Below are 22,096 nucleotides of genomic sequence, written 5' to 3'. Positions count from 1 at the left end.
CACTAACTGCTGCAATGTACAGTTTGTGTAAGTTTACAAAGGTGACATTTTTTTTGTTAGAAATGAATAACCCACAACAAGGTGTAAGCATGGCCTTTGTTTTTCTAAGGACCTAGAGGACACCCAGTTATTGCATGGATACTAAAAAACAAATAAAGGTGTGATTAACCCAAACCAAATAACCAAATATTCTGGTTAAGCTTGCAAGCTAACTAGCTATATTAGCAAACTTATCTGCAATCTAGTCCTACTTCCACCCTGAGTTGAATATTTTCTTATGTAACCATTTTTTTCATATGGAACAAACATTTTAGATCAGTCATGATAATATGAGGAAAAATACAACGACTGCAATAGAAGCAGGACTCTATCGGTTGCTGACAAATGTTAGTGAGCCAGCAAAAATCATGCATGTGCTCAGTTGCCTGTGTCTGCTTACAGTGCATGATAAATTCACCTCTCCTTTCAAACAATGAGCTCATCATGGACATAATTAATTTGTGTTTACTCAAGATTTAGACAGTCAAACATGTAAATGTATCACAAGCAGTGATGAAGCGGTTGACTGTAACTGCGTTTAATATTTCCTGACAGAGCTTGGCACAGCCAGTAAGTCCCTCCCACAAAGGCTTCTAGTGGCTCAGTTGTTTCTCAAACTGCTATTCATAAGAACAAAACCAGACCTTTTTGAGGCACTCAACAAAAATTGAGATGTGGGCAGTGATTCATAGGTCTGGAACCAGGCTATACTTTAGGTGATTTGGAAGCTGCGTATCATTAATCCAAGTAAGTCCCTAAAAGCATATAGTCAAAAAGGAAAAGTGAAGTTCTTTTCTGTTGAGGGCAGCTCATCAACAGTCCCGGCTGGACATCACTTACCGTCATAATTTACAACTTTCTGGGCACTTAAATCCTTGTGGAGCTTCAATGTTAAAAGCTTCGGTATTTAGGCTGCTCAAAACACACACAGACACACATGCTGCCACCCACAAAGGCATTTAAACGCATTCAACTAAATACACATGCAGGCACATGGGTGCGCACACACACACACATACAGGCTTATGAGTCACTATTTTAATCGGCAAGATTTGAATCTCTGCGGGAGCTTTTCTGCAGTGGACTGTGTTATACAGTAATGGCTTCTCAGTCGTCTGGGGCTTCAAACTATTCTGCCCTCTGATCCCTCCTGATGCCTGCTAAAAAACTAACAAAAGAAAAGTTGATTCAACAATTTCCCGAGTTCCTCTTTAGACCCGCCAACACTTTTTGTAGTCACATGGTCTCTTTTGTGATTGAGCTCTGTTCAGTTCTGCTGCAGTCACCCTCACTTACTCCTCTCCGCTCTGTTAATAAGCAACAATACAGAGGATGTTGCGAAGAACATACAGTATGAATAATATCCACCATATGTTTAATTTGTTTTAGATTTAATTAAATGTAACTTAATGTAACTTGCCTTTCTCAAATATTATACAATCAAGTAAAAGAAAAGACATTTAGAATGTGTGCATGTGCATTGATCATGTATCATCGGCCTTCAGCCCACACTGCGCTATTACCTGAATGCACTTAATGTATCTGCACTAATCGTATATTAAGAGCAAACAGCCAACAGACAAATACAGGGTGGTGCACCATTAAAATCATCAATATCCAAACAACTGGAACCTATATGGCTCAAAGAAAAAACATCTATGAGTCACAAGTGATGGTACCACCCCTGTCTGTGCTGACCCAACCTCACACAGGCAAAAACCCTCAATGACAAAAGGGACTGCCCGAAAACTTCTCATCACTGGCATTTTCTGTATTGTGGGGGATATGCGTCATTTTTGATCAACAGATCTGGATCTAAATGAGATGAAAGTGGCGGACCTTCAGTGGGAGAGGACCGGAGGCGATGTTGAATCTAGGTTATTGCTTGTCAGACTCCTATGTTTACTTGCTGTAGGACCCCACTGTTGACACATCTCCTCAGTGTCTGATAGCACAAAATTGAAAATGTTGGGGTTGTCTACTGATCCTATCTCTACCAGGCCGAGGCTGAGAGGTTTTCAAAGGTTCAGATGAACAGCCCTCAGTTTTTCAGCTCGGATCTACTATTACTTAGTTGCTTTACTGTATAACACTGTTTGCTCCAGCAGAGAATAACAACCAAGTCTGGGAAACAGAATAAAAGATCAATAGATAAGTCAAACTTTAGACAATAACATGTGGCAAACTTTTATGATCTATGGATGGGGATGTCTGTGAAGAACTGAAAAATTCATTCACAAAACAATAGGCCATGCTTTAGTCCTTTGTCTTTAAAAACTATTGTGGTTACTGGGGCTGGGGAATATAGCTGAAACATGTATCATGATAAAATGTTTCCGTTGACAGCAGTAATTATTGGTCATTTTTAATTACCTATTTTAATAAAGGCCAGCATAAAAACGGCTGACTTTAACCACTTTATTTTGAATTTACCTTATTTTGTGTGCTATATACATTCCACAAAGCAACATCAAAACACTCCAGCTAATTCCATCTTGTTAGAGGCATTACTGTGGACATGACACTGAAACAGTTCCTATTTGAATCTGCTCATGCTAAGCTCCAGTTTCATTTACCAGTGACTGGTGGCACGATCATTGTCTCTTTCTGCTTTTTCAGTTGTCAGTCTGTTGCACACGTTTTGTCCACCATGTACAAAATATCACTTGTTTTAACAGTAGAATCCATGTCCACCAATTACGTGTCCATGGTCCAAATCGCAAAACACGGCAGCCTGCTCCTTCATGCAGAGTCTGATGATCATGAAGGTTCAGAATTGTGTTCTGTTGCTTTATTTCTGTTGTGTAGCATGTTGATGGTGGAACCAAACAGCACACCTGTTCAACGATTGACTACTTGGGTGTCACTCATGGCACCATCCAATATCAAGGGATATGATTGGCTGTTTATGAGGCACTGTGGGAGGATGCTTGAGGTTTGTTTATGCAACTGAACTTTGGGTATTTGTTATGTGCTTTCCTGGTGGTTTACATGTAACATATTAAAGTGAAGTTATCTAACGTTCTATCACGTAATCTCCATATTATATAAATTCCATATTGCCGTATTGCTCATTGCCAAAGAGTTCAGACTGCAAGACTTTATGAGCTCAACCAAATTTAGGTAAGATGTAAGATAATGGTTGTGCCTGGATATTTACTTTCGGCAAGTCGATTTAAAACACTTTCCTTAGTTTAAATAACGTAAAGCTTGAGAAATTCAAACAGTGTTAATTGCATTGTAACTATTTTTTGATAATGTTTTTGTTGTTAGGCTATTGCTTAACACTGTTAAGCATGAAAGACCTATTATTGTGAGGGGAATAGTGACTGAATGATAGAGGGACTCCGGACACAACTAATGCACAAACAAAACATTCTGCGTGTGTGTGTGTGTGTATTTATATATATATATATATATATATATATATATATATATATATATATATATATATATATATATATATACATATATATGCATACACTTTAAAAAAAAAATTATAAAAAGCTTGCTAAATAAGATCTTGTGTAAGTGGGGGGTCTCGTTGCTAGGTTACAGTGCTGAGACACTGCATGCATTGTTACTGAGGAGCCACAGGATGGACACTCGATATTGAGGGCTGAAGGGGGTTTCCATTTGGCAAATAGAAACTTAAATCTATTTGAAATTCCACACTCACTAATGAGGAAATGTCGACTTCTCAGTGTTGCCTCGTAATGGTGAATCTGATTACTGGGTAATTTCAGACTAAATTCCAATTTTTTATGTCACACGCTAATTATTCATATATTTGTGTGTGTGTGAGTGGTGGTGTGACTAGCATCTTTCAGTTCAGTTTACATACTATCCACAATAGCAATGTTAAAAGTCAAGCAGCAGAAATGACACAGTCTTAACCTTGTAGTGAGGATAATGACAGTGAATGGGGCTTAACGTAGCTCTACTATTATCTTACTTGACAGCCTGAAAGCTGTTTCACACCCGTGTTATGCAGAAACTCAGTGTAAATATGTGCAAATTTGCATACAGAATTACAGCATTCAACCTTTGGTCACACCTGCTTCGATTTTGTCCAATTTTCTGTATTTTTGTGATGCATTTCACAACAAAAAAAAAATGTTCAATGTTCCTCTTTGAGCTAAACTGATACCTTGGATTCTTTGACTGAATGTCAATGGCAGTTTAAGGCCATTGTGGAAACACCTCAAAAGACAACACAGTAGACCTAAGTTTTTATTCGATTTATTGGCAGACTATAATATAACACAGTTGAAATGGGATAAGTAATAAAGTAGTCAAGCTCAGTGGGTTCAGTTTTTACCACAACACATAAGGATTGTTCAAATAAAACTTCTGTCCCTTCTTATCCTGTCTGAGTTGTTTAGATTTTGTTACTTTTGGGTAGAGCAAGGCCAACTTTTTCCCACCCATATCCCTTTTTGTCTGCAAGTTGTAGCTTAGTGGCATTGATCTGCTCATTTAATTCTCCACCAGAGTGCAAATAAACATGTTTGCCAAAATGTCAAACTTTCCTTTAAAATAATGTTCTTTCAAAATGCTATACCAGAAATTCCTTTACATCAGGAGTGTTTTGCAGAACCAGTGCACCCATTGGTTACCGTTTCCAAGATTGGACAAATAAACTACTACTGTACGTTAAGGTATGGGTAAAATTGTGGTCATATAAAATTAAAAGTATGGTCAATTTAAAGTAACTAAAGGCAACCACATAGTTAGAATAGGTTAGAGACAGATTGTGGTCCTACCTAGAGGCAAATTATTTGCATGGATATCCGCCCCTGCTGTGAAAAGCCTTTTAGACCTTGTTGTGGGGATCACTTGCAAATTTCTTGTTTGACACATTACCTTGAAAGCCTGCAAAGTCCATTACTATGATTTTTTTCTAGGTTGCTTCTTGCTGAGAGCCCTATATTATCCTTGTTATAGCTCCTTCACTCCTTAAAACATCATGTGCTGCCCCTTCAACAGCAGAACATTATAATCCATCCCTCAATATCTACACACACAGCTTGTTGTTTTCTTTAGGTGCTAATTCAGTAACGATGCTATGATTGTCATGTTTGCCCATTCCTCTCTAATTTCCCCTTCTCCAGCTCTGCAGGAGGTGTTGAGAGTGAGCTGCCACAGCTGATCTGGGCGGCGTCATCTCCCTCCTAGCAGACGCCTCTGGTGAATAAATAAGCCTCTAATGACGCCACCTTGAATTACGGAAATGCTTACAGCTGCACTATTAAAATGGAGGGATTTTCTTCTAGAGCTGCAAAGTGGGATGCACACAACTGGGCTCTTCTACAAATTCTGGCAGGTCTCTCCAGGATGACTTCTGCTTCTAAATTGCAGGACCCCATTACTGGCTAAACCTACTGCCATCCAGCTTCCCAATTAGAGTCCAGAGGGGAAGCCCAGCCACTTGTTGTAATGGACAGCAGTATGGGCACTCTAAACATAGAGGAGCCCAGGTGGGGGGAGAAATTCCTGCTTCATTTTCTGTAATTCAAGTCCTTCACTTATCCACCATCATCCTTCACACACCGCAGAAATGGACAAAGGTGCTACAACTGCCCAGAGCATATTTCCTGTCCAAACATAATACGATGTAAAGGTCTTATTAAAACGCAGATGCTTTCTGATCTGCGAATGGATCATCCTTAATCAACGACAGGAAGAATTTGGAAATTGGATTAGGGGCAGATTTGAGTTTTACCTTTCAGCTTTGCTTGATACTGTGAGGAAATCCTGAGGAGGTCTTTGAATAGCTCTTTGCAATCCTAAAATTACCTACACCGCAGCTTCCCCAAACTGCAGATTAGAGATGATATAGATACAGATGGATTATAATATACCTGTAATATATACCAGTGTTTGTAGGGCGTAATATACACCTCAGTAATTAGGCAGTTCCCACACAGCTATCCCTAAAGGTTTTCAACTCCCTTTCCTCACTGCAGCCAGCTTAAAAAAACAACTTCCAGTCCGTTAATGAGGTGTCAGACACGGAAACTAAACATAAACAGTGACAGATTATATTACTCAAAGGGATTACCTCCATTTGCGGTGTCATAAAGCAGGCACAGATAATTTGTAGTACTTATCTTTGGTAAAAGTTTACCCAAGTAGAAAGAGAAATCTGTCATTATTGGCAAGGTTTTTTAACTGCTTGTGACAAAAACACAAAATCCTTGGCCCTCCAGTTTAGCAACTTGTATTTTTTACTGTAAAGATGGCTAACTTTGACGATTATGCCATCATTTCAGACAGCTCACTTATAATGTACTGTAGAACAATCTTTCAGACATATGTGTAACAAAAAGGTGACTTTTGGGATGTAAAATACGTTGCAGAGACAGCATGGTGTGTGTTTGTGTCGTCATATGTACATGGCTCATGTGCTTGCACTGTGCGCTTTCAAACCTTTGACATACAGCACTTGACTCCCAATCCATAAATCTTGAAAGTCACAGTGGCTTTACCTGCAATATCACCTGCTGCTTTCTCATGGTGTCTCCTAAATATATCAATATCAATAATTTTCAACAAAAAAAAAACAACACACAACTATACACCAATAATAAAAAGCAATAAAAATGTTCAGAAAAAAGGGAGGTTTTCTTTTTCTTTCCATTTATTTGAGCCCAGCAGCAATAGAGGAGGTGGACCATGTGCTGGGATGGTAGGGGCAAGACATAAAACCTCATCAGCCCTTATTGCTTGTCTGTTTTTGGCATCTCTTCATATTCTGAGATCTCCTTATGGCTTAGATGTTGGGTAGGTTAATAAAGAACTGAGATGTGAGGAGCTGTTGCAGACAGCAAACGTCTAAAGACACAAATAGATTACCGGCAAGTGCACATTAGCTGATGAACATTATTCCATAATGGTATCATTACGTATGATGAATCCAGTGATTTACCCTTTTAATGTACTGCAGGAATTCACCCAAGGGTCCACAGATAGTATGCAATAGTGTGGGAATGGTACAGTATGATGATATACTGTATGTCTGCTGCACAAGCTTCAACTGCAACAGATCAGAGATCAGTGGAAATACAGAGGAAATTGTTGTCTTTGACATGGGGTTTTTCTGTAGTAGCTTTTTTTAGTTTTGTATGCGTGACCTAGTTGTTATTTTTGTTGCTATGCCTTAATAAGCACATACACCTCACTGTATTACTGTAAATGCACATGGCAGAAATTCTACAGTATGTCCATTACTTTATTTCCTACCCTGAAGTTATATTCTTCTCTCAATTTATTTCTGCGGCCCATTGGTAGCATTCCTGTCTCTGACTGAAACAGAAAAGACCCCAATAATGTAGTAACAATAATGTACTGGTGAGGTGATAATAGCCTTGGAGAAAGAGAAAACATTGGACAATTCCAGCTTGAGTATCCAAAATGTCCCCGCTAGGTACAGATGTTGCCAGACTCTATATTGAAACAGTCCAAGTTCTTGGTTATTTGGTGTGACAGCCTCTGTTGTCAGGAGACAGCTTCAACATTTTAAGTGTGCAGGTTTAGGTTTTTCAGTGCAGTATGTGTACTTGGTCATACTCAGTGTCTGTAAGTTATTATACTGGCAGAGAATGATAGGATCAGATAAAAAGATGAAAAGAATAAAATGTTTCACTATTGAACTTGCTGGGAAACAGGTTTTGCTCCTTACAGAAATATGAGGAAACTATGAACTGATATTGTGAACATTTTTGTTCAACTTGTAATTAACCATTAGTTTATGATAATATTCCTGTCATGACCTAATGGTGCAAAAATAACATGCTTCCGCAAATGTCAAAACCGATACATATGATGAGTAATTGCCAATGAGGTTAACGATGCAGAAAGCGTGATTATGGAGAGCTTGTTACCAATTTCATGCACTTCTGGGGAATTCATGAATTAAGGGAAATCAATTGATGAAAATGAACTTTTCGAAATACCTTGTGAGAGGCAATTAATCTTCAATGGGAGAGCTGCACTGGGCATGTAATTCAAAGATAAGCTATCACCCACTTATTGAAATAGTTTCTAATTTATTCATGCTAATCAGTGTCTTTCAGCCTCAGCATCTTGCTTATGATAAACAAAATTCCTCTGCATGGGACACTCTGCTTTCTCTCCAAAGGGAGATCACTGGCTTTTCAATTAGCTGCGAGGCAACAGAGTGTCTCTGATAGGCACAAATAGTTTATTGTCAAAATGAAACACTGAAACTGTCAGAGGGCACACGGCTTAACGAAATATCAGCCGGTGACCAAACGGCCGTTGCTATGGGTGATCCTCTGTGCATCTCAGCTCTCAGCCCATGTGTGAGGAGAGTGTTTCCGTGTGTGTGTGTGTGTGTGTGTGTGTGTGTGTGTGTGTGTGTGTGAAATGGATGATCTGATGTGAGGACACAAAGCTCTGTCTCCATCTGTCACTGGGCCTTGATGCAGCGCTAAAGGTCAAAGTTCAAACTTGAGAACCCAGGTCGTGATTAACGTGGAGAGAGTTGGCAGCTTGCAGACACACACACACACTACACCCAGTCACAGGGAAGGAGCTCGGCTCAGCGGGTGGTTGGATCTGCTCCTCACTGGCTCTTTGCTCGTCATTTTGTCATCCTCCGAAAATGAACTGAGTCAAGACAGACGAGAACGCTTTTGGTGTCACTGTTATCGTCGTCAGGTTCGCATGTTATCTATAAAAATTAAGGGTCAAAAGTCAAGGTCCAAAAAACACGACTAATTATTTAATGTTGATACATTTAATCATAGTCTGGCTCCATTAGCCATCAGAACAAGGCAGTGCACATGGACCATTTTATCTATAGCCCAGTTTTTGTATAAAACACTGCCTTGCACCTATGTTTTCGGTCATGCCGCTTTATTGGATCTACACAGTTGCTGCTGGGAAATAAATTCTTAGAGATGTGGAAAGTCTTTTTGGGAACAGAAACTGTCAGCTGTCATACTTCTCAAAGTGGCCTTCACAGCTGTAATGACGGTCTTTTAAAATATCTGAGTTTGGGCTTCTCGAGGGCCCATCATCATCAGAGCAATGTGCAAAGCCCCGGCTTCGTTCATTCATTTGTAATGACATTAAGCTATTACCTTGAAATATTAATATGTATCTCTGATTAGGTCATCGGGTAGAACCAAAGCCTGAATTTTCAGCCGTGAACTGTCTATGAATGAAAAGAGTTTTGTTGAATTGAGCATCTAAACACATTCATGCATTGTTTGTCAAACTCTCTCTGCCTCTGCCTCTGTCCTGATTTATTTCTCTCATTGGTGAGTCATATAAGTCCATGATAAATAGCACTAGCTGCCAAACAATTCAAGGTTCAAGTGCTGAAGAGGATTTGTGATTATTCTCAAACTGTGAGTGTGTGTTTGCATGTGCATGTGTGTGGTATGTGCACCTGTGCACACCCACAAACACTGAAGCTGTGAGCATACAGCATGTGTACTGTTGTTTTCGTGTGTCAGCTGCCACATTCTCTGCTGGTGCCCGGTATCGACTGCTTTCCTTCACGATCCACCCCGCAGGCTGGTAGGAGAAGATTTGGACTAAACAACACGTAGGTAATACAGGGCAATTTGTACCCACTGAGGGCTTTGCAAAGGCCAAAGTCATGACTATTCAATAAATTGCTCATTATTAAAAACCCTGAGCTTGTACTTGAATTCAGATGTCAGTTTTTGCTGTTTGCTTGCGGTGTTAGTCTAGAGTGTTGCTCGTTAAAATAATGATGTTCATACCGAACATCAGTGACTCTGATCATTTAAAATAAGAAAGTGTCCCTTCTCTGATGTGCCTGGTTTTTGTGCCTTTGATGATACATCCTCTGCCACACCGTTCTATAAATAAAGATGACCACTGGATTCTCTAACAAAGCAGGAGGGCTTCGCAACAAGACCCTCATACAGCTACATGTCAAGGAAGCAGACTGATGGAGGAAATCTCTCACTGCTCTTTAATTGCACTTTGGGCACTGAATGAATTTCAGGGAAGAGACAGGCGGGCAGCACCCCACTGCTGGTGGTCAGTCTGCATTCAGGGTGATGTATGCAACAGTGCTGTGGGGCCAGGGAGCGCAGCCTGTGATATTTATCTGCCCAATTAAGGCCAGTGTATCTCCGAGACGCCTGCCAATGCTTCACCCCCAGCAAATCTGTTTCACAGCTATCCCACTGTTGATGAAGGTTGTATTGTATGATAAACACTGCCTAGAGGAGAAGTGAGAGAAGCCATGTCTCTGTTGTGATTTACACCTCTGAGAACCAACTGTTTAGCACCACAAAAGCCATGGCCTAACACCACTGGTCGACGAAAACTCTGAATTTAGATTGTTCTCACACTCAGTTTGACTGTCTTGTCTTGCGTGGTTTTTCCAGACTGGCCCTGCATGTCCAGAATTCAACAAAAATCATAATTTTAGAATTTTTTTTTTTTTCTCTCCATAACATGACCAAGTTTATGAGTTTCACTGTGAAGATCACATAAAATGAGGGTGGGGGTTGGAATTAAAGGTCTAATAGTAATCTGTTTCAAATACACACCAGGCTCCCTCTTTAACTGAGGTAAATAAAGCTACTGCTTCATAAATCACAATAATCCATGATTTATACCACTGATATGGTCTTATAGCAAGATGTCTCATTTTATTTTCCATTATGTTATTAGACATCTATGCAAGCATTCGTGTGCAGGATGACAGCTTGCTGTGTTTCCCGAAATATTTACCACAATCAGCAACAGTGAGTGACAGAGAGATGAATTTGTCCTTCCAGCTAATCTAATGTTATCCATAAGTGCAGCCATGTACAGAATATGGTGGAAAAGGGAGCATAATTGAAGTGGGACAGTGTCCAAGAAATTTCTCAGGGAGTAAGTCTACAAGTCAAACCCATTATTATAATCTGAAGCTTATTTTGATGTACAATTGTAAACATGCATTTCAAAGTACAAAGACAGCAAAATCATCGCTCTGGTATTCGCTGTGAATGAAAATAGGTCCAGAATCGCCTTGCAGAGAGCAATCAAGCTTTCCATAATGGATCACTCTAAATCTGAGATTAAGAAAACTATGACATTTTTAGCTATGCTGGTTAAAGAAAAATGTGGTAAAGTAAATGTGAAGCACTGACAGTATGTGGTCTACCTTTATGCTCAGCTGTTTTACCTGTGAGACCATTCCAAATGCTCGAATAAAAATGCCTAAGTTACTCTCCTCTTGTGTTGTATCTATTCCCTCTCTAGAGAAGAGAGACGTGAGAGCTGAGTGGCTGACCTTTGTCCTTACTCGTTTTAATTAACCATAGCTAATATCAGCCATTTCCGTGATGAGGACTCACATTAGTGCGCAAACACACAATCACCTGCACACACGTGCATGAGGACACACGTATAATGATACATGCGCATGCAAACACATAACAGAGGACAGAGATTTACAGGGGCTAAGATGGGGATTCTAAAACTCGCACACACACACACACACACACAAAAGCACACAGACACATACAAATGACAATGATTAGTGGCTAACTAAATGTCAGGGGCCATAAAGGCAAATCTGCTCCTTTAGACACACTCATATTCTCTCTACACTTTCTCTGCAATATCAATGGCAGGTCGTGTTGTTTTAATGCATTATTATTCCACCGAGGGTCTTGATACACAGTTATTCCAGCCAGGGACAGAAACACAGACTCACTATCCTCTTCTTACAGCACTCAAAGATCTCATCACATGTACACTTATGAGGAACTATTGCATTAATGTTCTTGCAGTGCATCTTTATTGAATTCAAAACCAGGAAAAGCTCCATAACTTCAACATCACAATCTCTACTGACTTATATTCACATTTACATTGAAAACTAACAAATTGAAAATGATTTTAATAAAATTTTAGCACATAGCTTAATCAAATGTTTCTGCAAATGTAACTGGAATTATGTCATGTGCACTTTATCATGATCATACCTGCTGGGAATACAATGAATGATGAATAAATTTCAGCTTTGGTATACAATTGGTATTAAATATTGATTAAGGTCTTCAGTCTTTCAAAGAACTATCAAAAGACTATGACATTTCTGCCATCCTGTTCACACTGCTTTCCATATTTCTCTCCACCTATTATAAAGCCATGTAAGCCTTTTGTGAGAGGAGATCAACCACAGGGGTCAGTCATTACTGCACTCAGCTCTCGTTAACTCTTAATATGCACGAACTGCAGAAAAGTTATGTAAGAATTAAGTTTTGGGTCGATTTCCAACTACAGCAACCACTTTACATCTGCGGTAAGACATAGAGTCAGCACACCTATGGGTGGCACCCTAATTTACTGAAATGGCTACTCAGGTAGGAGAATTAGTTCTTCAGTTGTTCCATTTAGAGGCTATTATAGTACATTGCCAGCCTAAAAGCGGCATTCAATTTCATCTTTGGGTGAGTCACACAGAATATTGACAAAATGTCACGCCATGATTCAGATTCATGAAATATGGAGAACTTAACAATAAGCTGTTAAAGCCACTCGACATAAAGTTTAAATAGGGAATTGTTTAACCAATATTTTCACATAGAGCAATCTATTTTTAATTGAATAATGACAAAGGTATAGCTAGGTTGCAATTAATGCTTAAACTTCATAGTATTGATATAGCTAATCCTCAAGAGGAATCCACCACATTAATGGGGGAGAAATGTCATTGGAAAGGTGTTCATTATTTCAGAGGGTTGTGTTAAAGTGTAGTTGACAGGACTATATTTACAGGCTCATGTGAAAATGAAATCTGTTTGTTTGCTGGGGCTTTGTGAATATACTCTATCTCTGTCCTGACATCAAAGAGAGGAGCGTCGACCTGGAGATTTAACCCTCCATTTTACTTCTTACTGAGAATCACTCTGCACGGACTGACTCACTCCATGGGCTTGGGTGATGAGTATTCACTGTAGATCCGCTCTGATCCATATTAATGTCCAAAGCATTTTCATCACATGCAGGATTATGCCTCACATTTCTGAAAATGTTAACCCTGTGAAGTACTGCATCGCATAAAAGTCTTACATAAAGCCCAGTAAAGATACACTGCGTCACATCTGCTGTATGCTGTTCATTTCTATAGTGCGTGGTCCTGTGAGAGTTTGGTATTAGACGCATGCTGGAAACAGACACATTGTACTGATTCACGCTACTAATCGTCAGACTCCACTGAATGGATTTTTAAGCACCTTTAAACACCCCGTCCCAGCGCACATGTTAACAGTTACTAGTGAGGGAAAGTATGCCTCTTTCCCCCTCATCGCTGTGACAAGATATTCTTAGATGAGAGGTGCTGTGCATATTTAATACATTATCACATCTACAATCTTAATTAACAGAGAGGGAGGAAAAAGAATGGCGGTTAGTCATGTGATGTGTAGAAGAGCGGGTTGAGCCTGATATCAATCTCTGTATCCTACATTAGATAATAGTCGGGGTATACTGTAAATAGGTCAGCATATGTGCGGTTGAGATGAGGTTGAAAACAGTAGGGTAGTAAAACAAGGACAATGGAGCGGGGCTGGTGTGGACGAGGAGTCCGTAATTGTCGTAGTTCACAGGGTTGTTAATGATGTCACCGATACTGCGGTGTTGCTCAATAACCAGTGCGCAGCCACAAGGCAGAACCCATTCAGTTTAATCTTGTTAAGTCAAGTATTTAAAAGAAGGGTTTGACTGCTCGGCAGTTACCTGTGCCAAATGTACCTGGCGGAAAAAACCATGGACCCTTTTAAGTAATTCAGCAGACCCTGATGGCCCTGACGAGTATAGCTTTTGGATGAGATTATGAAAAAGAAAGCAATCAACTTAGGCACAGGTAGATCTGTAGTTGTGAGAAACATTTTTTTTTTTTTTAACTCTACAGAACATAAATACTCTCACAGGTTTCTCTGTATCTGCTGGTGTATTATACTGACGGTGCTCTCGCCAACCGCATTGCACTAACTTATTTTTTTTTAACCATCGGCATATGTGGAGCTTCAGATTCCTTTCATCTGCAACAAGAACGAGGCGCAAAAATACAGTTTTCAGTGTGCCCCTTATTTCATGTGACTCTGAGCTGTAATGTCAGTGCAATAGTGGGTTTGGAGTTCCAGAGTTTTCTCAGCTCTCGCTGGTGCGCTGGTTAATGGCAATAAAGCTATGGGGGAGAGGCACAGATGCAAACGTCTAATTTGTTGAGGTGACACAAGGTCTCCGAGGGGGATAAATGTCACGCAGAGATTAAATGATTCTGAGAGATGAGTGAGCAGTCACAGACAAATCTAACCTCCTCCCTACTAATGCAGCGACATATGATTAATGTGTGAAGATGTGCATTGATAACTTGAGATTCATGTTGTTGTAAGACTGCTGTAATGTTCAGGCAAAGGGAAATCCCATGGGTTAGGGTTAGAAAGTAATAAAAATCTTCTTTCAGCTCAGCACCTGTCCTCTGTGGTGTGGATGTGCGTGCCTACTCTTTTTTTGCCTGAATAAGTTAGTCATCACTGATCAGAAATTTATGAATTTAGAATTTATGAAGCAAAGCACTAGAATATTTCCATCTCCACCATCTGTTGAAGAAATGAAGGCTTTCCCTAAAAAAAAAACTCCAGTTTTGAGGCACATTTCCAAGTATTTTAGCATTTTTTCTATTCCGACTCTGCCCCAAACACTGGCAAAAGTATTGAGATATGTGTGTTGACAGAACTGTAATGACCAAATAAAGGAAAGCCACACGGCACTCCTGACATAGATATACATTTCAGATAAGCATAATTGCTTGGAGGATCAGCTGGTCAAGGACCCTGCTATGCACCTGAAATGAGCTGAGACCATTGCATATTTCCCTTCATAAACGGTAATCCCTTGGTGCTCCCATTTTGTGCGTTACTCCTGCATGGTGCACTGTCTAGCAAAGCAAAAGTGACAAAAAATCCAATGCCATGAAATCCTTTTACTTCAACTGTAACATTTGTGTTGCAGCATTAATAAATGTTGTATGCTTGGACTGAAAAGCCCAGATTAAAGTGTGTTTTTTTTCTTAGCAAGTCTTCCCTTTCCTTTCAGCAGATAAAAAGAACAGCATGCTCCCAGAAGCCTCTGCAACATGACAGAGCTGCTCCCCTGCTACATCTCATCTGTAAAGAAATCCCTCTGTTCTCCATGAGTGGGCTTAAGCGTGTGTACACAAGCATCGCACAGTGACAGGTAATGATTCACAACACACAGAGTTTTTGACGAAGCAAATAAATAAAAGAACAATATGGTGTGAGGTTATGGAGGTGCCATAACAGCACAGATGTGTTGTAGCTGTACATTAAAAAAAAAGAAATGACTGGCAATATAATGAACCAAACTTTTAACTACCTTGACTACCCTGTCAGAGACGTGACCGCAGGCATTTATCAGCTGGAGTGAGTCATCTATGCTTCCTGCCTGCAGCTCACACTCACATACACAGCTCTGTCTCCACGGCTGGCGACCCATTTGTCACTAGCAGATTTAGATAACACAATTAGCAATGCTAATAATCAACCATTTAATCATTAGCTGACAATAAGAATGCTGACCAATAATGCAGTTCAGTTAAACGCTTAAAAAACATTAATGCTGCTTATACAAGCGCTTGTAAGACAAACCTATACAAACAATAAAAAGCAGCAAAGTGCAGTGCTAGTTAGCACAAGTTAAATTAACACATGACATAGGCCACAATGTGGCCCTCTGAATGGTGCACACGCTCACGGCCCATAGAGGCAGCACAGCACGTTAGTATGGGACTGCTGATGAGCCACTGCAGCCAGAGAGCGCTATGTGTTCCACTTTTATCTTACAGTCAAAGAGATACTGACCACATGTCTCTCGGTTGTTGTCCATTTATAATATTTTTGTTGCCCAATGGTTCCTCTGGCTTCAAGACTCTTGTAAGTAAATGTGTTATGGGGTATTTCAAACTGTTGGCCAGGTGTTACAAACCAAAGTGTTATTTCTGAACTTTATTAAACCAAATTAAGCTTGTTTCTGGGAAATATAAACACCAGTCTCACAGAATTAGTGATAGACACATCTGACTGAAATTAACAACATGTTATAATTGTGAACTGTAGAACAACAATTGGTATTTGTATGTCAAACTGTGCCAAATCTTAGCCACTAGGTCACATCCATCAGGAATTCTGGGCATAGCAAAACATATTATGGAGCTGACAGCTGGCACATTAGCTTCGGTTTGATTGTGGCCATATGGCCAGTGGTGAGGAGCTGCCATGACCTGAAACACCCCTGGTAGGATTCCCATTACAGAATGTTCTTCAGAAAACCAACATCTACAAAAACATGATGGTCCTGGAGTGACTATTACTGCCTGCCAAGCAGCTGACTGTGGTTTATCACACGTATATTTAGAGGCACGGTGCACCTGTGAAATGTAGCTGAAGCAGAGGCAAAGTGACTGTTTAAGCCAAAGCAGCTCTGCTACTTGTCAGTGTGAATGTCATTAATTGTAACTCAGCCACTCTCAGGACTGTACATCAGTCCCATTGTTTCAACAGAGGGACAATGAGGCAATTTTGACAGCTGTGCACAATAAGTCACGATAAAGAAACAACTGGACATTGATGGAGCCATTACTGAGTAATCCATCCTTGGACTTCTTACATAACCCCTGGACTTATAGTTAGACCTCATTTTAACCATCTTAAGGTGTTTCATGAGGAGCACGGCACTGGCAATTGGCCCTAACTTGTGGGGAAACACCAATATGTCTTTTTCTCTCCCGATCTCTAAACATGAGAGAATCTAAAGTTTCTTTAGTGTTATATATAGTTATACAGAAAAAATATATAGCTCATCATAGCTAATTTTTAATGGCACTGTCAATGCCTCGGGTAAGGGTTTCACAGCCTACAGTGTTTGCATTAAAATGCATTTACTGACAAGCATATGCTGGGCGTGATGAAAAAGTAGCCCCCCACCCCCCCACAGCAAATATTATAGTAATATTTAAGTACATTTATGCAAATATTTACTCTGGATTAGTCACATCTGGCCGATATCCAATCCACAGAATAAAGTCGGTATCAAGGCCACTGCTGATTGGACGGATCAGTTCAAGTTGGATAGGTTGGTTTTGAGAGAGTGACTTGACTATTCACAAGGGGAAAGTAGGAGGGGGGGTGTGATGGTTGCTTGCTTGCTTGAGGGGTCTTTAACAAGAAGCAAGGATGTTGATGGACACACTGGTGGTGACATAGTTGCCCCTGTGACCTTTTGGCTGAGGGACAGTTGCTGTAACTGCAAAGCAGCGTGGCGCTCCGACAAGCTGACAAGTGCTGATAAAGCAGTGCGTCTATATTTAAGGCACTGAGCTAATGTGTGTCTACACCAACAAACAATAAGTGAGCCCGTAGATGTTCAGTGTCATAATAAAGGTTACTTTCAAATTACAGAAGGTTTTAATTCTGTGACCCTCTGAAAATGGGTCAGGCTTGTAAGCGAGGTGAGTTGCATCCTTATCATCAGCCGTGTGCGTGCCAGTTTAACATACTGACAAATAACCACAAGAATTCAAAAGGCACTCTGGACATGTTCAAACCAACCACAGCACCAACCAACACCCACTCAGTTTTATAAGTGTAGAGATGGATGTTGACATGTAATAGCCAGCAGCTTAGAAAATCTAGAATAACAAAATGAGCTGAGGGCAAGCTGCTTTCTGGGTTATTGCTCATGGTGTGCTACGTGTTGATGTTGATGACAGGTACGAACACTTGAGAAGCTAAATGCTGATTTGTTTTGTTTGTTTTGATCCTGTTCATTCCTGTTTCTTTTTGCACAGGCTCTAGTGTTATTGTAGCAGGGCAGTGTAAAGACAAAACAAATTTTCTTGGTTTAGAACAAACTAAGCCAAATGCAGGTATGATCACACCCTTAAAATAATTCTCTTCTAATCTCACTCCATATGTCATAACAGCATTGCCAGCTGGAGAGCTGTTTCCACTTCCACATTTCACATATCACAGCTCGCACTTCTACAAGCAGTGTGTCTGACCCTTAACTCTTCTATTAATACTATGCTGCCTGTGTGGAAATATACATATTCCAACGATATCTTCCTTTGAAATTAATCCTAACCATGGCTTCAAAATAGAATAATAATGAGGATAATTTGGTATGCACTTGTAATACATCTGGTTCTTGCTCAGGGATACAACAAAGGTGTGGGCAATGAATGCAGGCCATTGCACTGTTGTGCAATAAACACTGATATTAAAAACAGAGTGTTCATTTGACGAGTTTTATAACATCACATCCTAATCAATATTCAAACATAAACCTAAGCGGATCCCAGTGGACCGTACGTGCTGTAAATATTTGTATCTGCCCATTAAAGAAATACAACATGGCATTTGGTAGATGGATTTTCAGTGGGGTCGTTTGACTGTTGCTAATCCTCAGTCTGGGGTGTCAGAATACAAACTCAGTCACCAACCTTTCACTCCAACTACTAGCTATGAAGATACTGTCGTCAATTAGTTCTCTGCGCTCCCAACAGCTCACTAAATGTTGCAAAAATCACTAACGCACCTATAAATAAACGCTGTTAGACATGTACCTCCACAGGATGAAGGCTCTAAAGAGATCAATGGCTGCTTTAGTATGTAAGGGACTGAAAGGCAATGACATTCTGAGTCCTAAGAGTGACGTCTTATTTTGTTACCTGTGACAAAATTCAGGGAGGTTTGATTAAAGCTATATAGCTCATCCTGCCTCCAGTCATTTGAACCAACAAGCGTCTTCTCGATGCTACAGAGCCTACAGGCATAAAACGTACACCACAATGTCAGTTTTCCACAGGGAAAACTTCTCTGCTGAAAAGATTTGGTTGTACTATTTTACACATAGCAGAATGACTCAAGCACAGGTGGTGCCAGATAGACCTGTGACCATTAGGTACATGGAAAACGCAAGAAGGCACATGGATTCGCTTTGGAACTGATGTCGGCTAAATGATCCGTGTAATAAGTAACAAACAAGATTTTAAAAAAAGGCAGAGGAGGACAGAAATTAGAAATAAAAGTACGAAGCAAGTATCATTCAAAGTATCGGACCTGAATATCAGACGGCATGCAACATGCAGGCGCAGACAACTGAGCCCATCAGTAGCTATTAATAGAAGTGGAGTAAATCATTCAATCAATAATTATTTTATACTAATTGATACATACACACACACACACACACACAAAGAAAACGACACCTACACATGGACAAGTGCCTATACAGCATTACAGCAAGGACTATATGTATATATATATATACACACCTTTTACAATAAGGTTGAGGAGCTTTGGCCGCGGGTTGCGTTCACTCTGAATGGAGCATGTGTACTGGCCGTCGTCAGTTACATCCACTTTCTGTATCTGAAGGCTGTACTCATGTTTGTCTCCAACGCTCGACACAATTGACACACGTGGGTCCACAGACCACTTGTCGTTCCCTGCGAAAATGATGCTTGAGCGGTTCAGCCAGGCTCCTTTAGAGATCCCATCCAATAGGTAGCACCTACAGTGAAAAGAGACACTTCAGTTAGAGCTGGAGAAATGCTTGTTGTCTGAATCTGATAAAAACAACTGAATTATGTAGATGTTTTTGAAGTCATCTTGTTTGCTGACTGAATGCTATCCCTTACAGTCATTGCCATTATGTCTATTGCTAATAAATAATCCTCTCCTCTCTGGCAGGCAATTTCATCAGGATTGTGTGTGTTTGTAAGTTCTCCAAAAAACAAGTTCTGAGGTTTAACGTATACAAACAGCCATCCTGAAAATATTTTTTTATGCAAAGACCAAAAGCTTGGAGGGTATAACATTTTAGTTATAGGTCTGAATGGGTAATGTGCCAGAAACTGAGCCATAAAAGACAGAAATCCCAGCTCAGTGTGACTCAAACTGTTATAGCTGCTTTAAGATCCATGAGTAACAGTTAGGGATAAAGATTGCTGCTTCCTAAACAGGCAGAGACATTTGGTGAAAGTGCACTCCTTTGTAAGTCTTTTTAATTGACCAGCCAAAGTTCTGGTTTAGCAGACATAGATATTTATATTCAAGCAGTTGATTAGGGCTGTGTACATTTATTGCTTTACAACGTTTAAGATTTAGCCTACATTAAGAACATGTCTTCGTCTTAAACATAACATTCTTGCATTTGACCCTGATCACTGCAATGTTGGCAACAAGTGTGGAGAAAATTCACTTTCACAAGTTCAATGCTATCACGATAGAGATCACTATTACAGAGCCTTGAAACGCTTGGTTCATAAGATTTAACTGAATACGAAGACCTTTAACCTACAACTTACAGTATAGAAAGTCTATTGAAAGGTGTATAGTAAAGCAGTGAGTACAGTAGCCTCTCAGAAATGTTCGTGCAGTATACAGGGCAGACAGAAAAATGGCACAAAAGACAGAATAAATCAGACCAAAGGAGAAAGAAATAAAATGCAGTACAGAGTATGTAGAGTATAGAGTGTAGAGTGACAACATGGTTCAAACAGTAGAATGTGTTTTTCTTTCCTCACAATTCCAACTCCTGGCTGCTTTGCATGAATATGGTCAATGGAAAACCAAAGACAAAGTGAACAAAGTATAGGCCTTCAGTCCAGCCACAAATACTCAAACATCCCTGGCTCTGAATAGGCTGTATTCTAGGACCATACTCTGATTCCTGTGTGACCATTACCGAGGCCAACGCAATTTACTTTTGAAAGCTAATTGTACAGAGACAAAGGGTCAGTAAACTGTTCAACATGATAAGGCTGGGGTCACCATTGTCAGAAAGCACTCACTTTCACTCATTCCAGCGCTGTTTGGATTTAGAAAATCACATCATATTCTGTGACAAATACTGTAATAATTAGTAGCAAAAGAGGCAATCAAGTTTGGCTCTTTAGTTGTTGTCAACATGCCATGCAGACTGCCAGCACCAGTGGTAAAGCCACCGAGGAAATCAGTTTGGCGCTAACCACAAAGCTCTTTACCCTCTGTGCCAAGAAAGTGTCTGTCAGGAAAGCAGGTAGAGGACAATGGTCTAGTCCAGGCTGCTCTCCCCTTAGAGAGGCCACTGCCCTAAAGGCATTGTGACAAATAAGTGGCAAGCAATGGAGAATGGTTAGTAATAAAAACAACACAAGAAAGAGGTCCATGTCATTTGGAAAGTCCACACGGGCCTGCCAGTTAGTTAGCCCATTGACCACCTGAGCCGTGCCGTTCCTGGCCCTTAGGCAAGATTTACTAAAGGAGCCTTAAGGCAAGTTTCACCCCTTTTCTCTGTTTTTTGTCAACAAGACAGGAATGCACCAGATTATATTGTTCTGCTAAATGTAAATTATCAATAAAGGTGAACTGCAAAATACATTTTATAAAATGTTATCGACTTATGGGATGGCTACATTAAACACTTAACATATATGACAATCCGCAAAGCAGATGTGATGCAGAATGTATCTCTTGACTGGCTCCGTGTGCAGCGCACATATGGTCCAGGGTTGTGTGAGTCACAGGCAAAGCAAGACGGCGAGCTTTTGTTTTGAGACCCAGAAAAGTGCTGTTTGTAATATGGGTAGGCTGACATCTACTGTAGTTTAATTAAAAAAAAACAGAGAAACTCATTTCTGTGTTAAAGGGCTCCACACACCTCCAAAAATAGAAATAGAGGGCTGGCTTGTTTTTATATTGTAGAGTACATCTCTGTGATACATGCGCACCACTGACACACCACTTTTACACCTGGTGTAGCCAGTTCCATTGATAGTGTAATGGATGATAAATTTCATTTTAATGTATATGTATGAGTATAAACATGAATATCATACATCTCAAAGCTTAAATTCGTTGGGGCTAGTATGCCGTTTCTGCACTTTTGTTTCACAGAACTATGTCAGATGTTATCTCGGATTCGGAGCCTGTTATTATGAGCATTTATGTAGGTCTTTAATTCATCCATGATGAGATAAATT

At 40.0% G+C, this 22,096-nt stretch overlaps 1 protein-coding gene across 2 annotated transcripts in view; it reads right to left on the bottom strand.

Moving 5' to 3' along the window:
• The window catches only part of negr1 (neuronal growth regulator 1), a 126,913-nt gene that overhangs the window by 66,454 nt on the left and 38,363 nt on the right, over positions 1-22,096 (bottom strand). For both annotated transcript variants that reach the window (XM_070832129.1, XM_070832130.1), the window contains exon 2: positions 19,406-19,644. In XM_070832129.1, the coding sequence (XP_070688230.1) occupies positions 19,406-19,644 (239 nt within the window). The remainder of the gene's footprint in view (positions 1-19,405; positions 19,645-22,096) is intronic.

The sequence above is a fragment of the Pempheris klunzingeri genome, chromosome 6, assembly GCF_042242105.1.
Source record: "Pempheris klunzingeri isolate RE-2024b chromosome 6, fPemKlu1.hap1, whole genome shotgun sequence".
In the NCBI taxonomy this organism is placed as follows: Eukaryota; Metazoa; Chordata; class Actinopteri; order Acropomatiformes; family Pempheridae; genus Pempheris; species Pempheris klunzingeri.
Note: the sequence above shows the minus strand (reverse complement) of the source record. Positions and strands in the feature narration are given on the sequence as shown.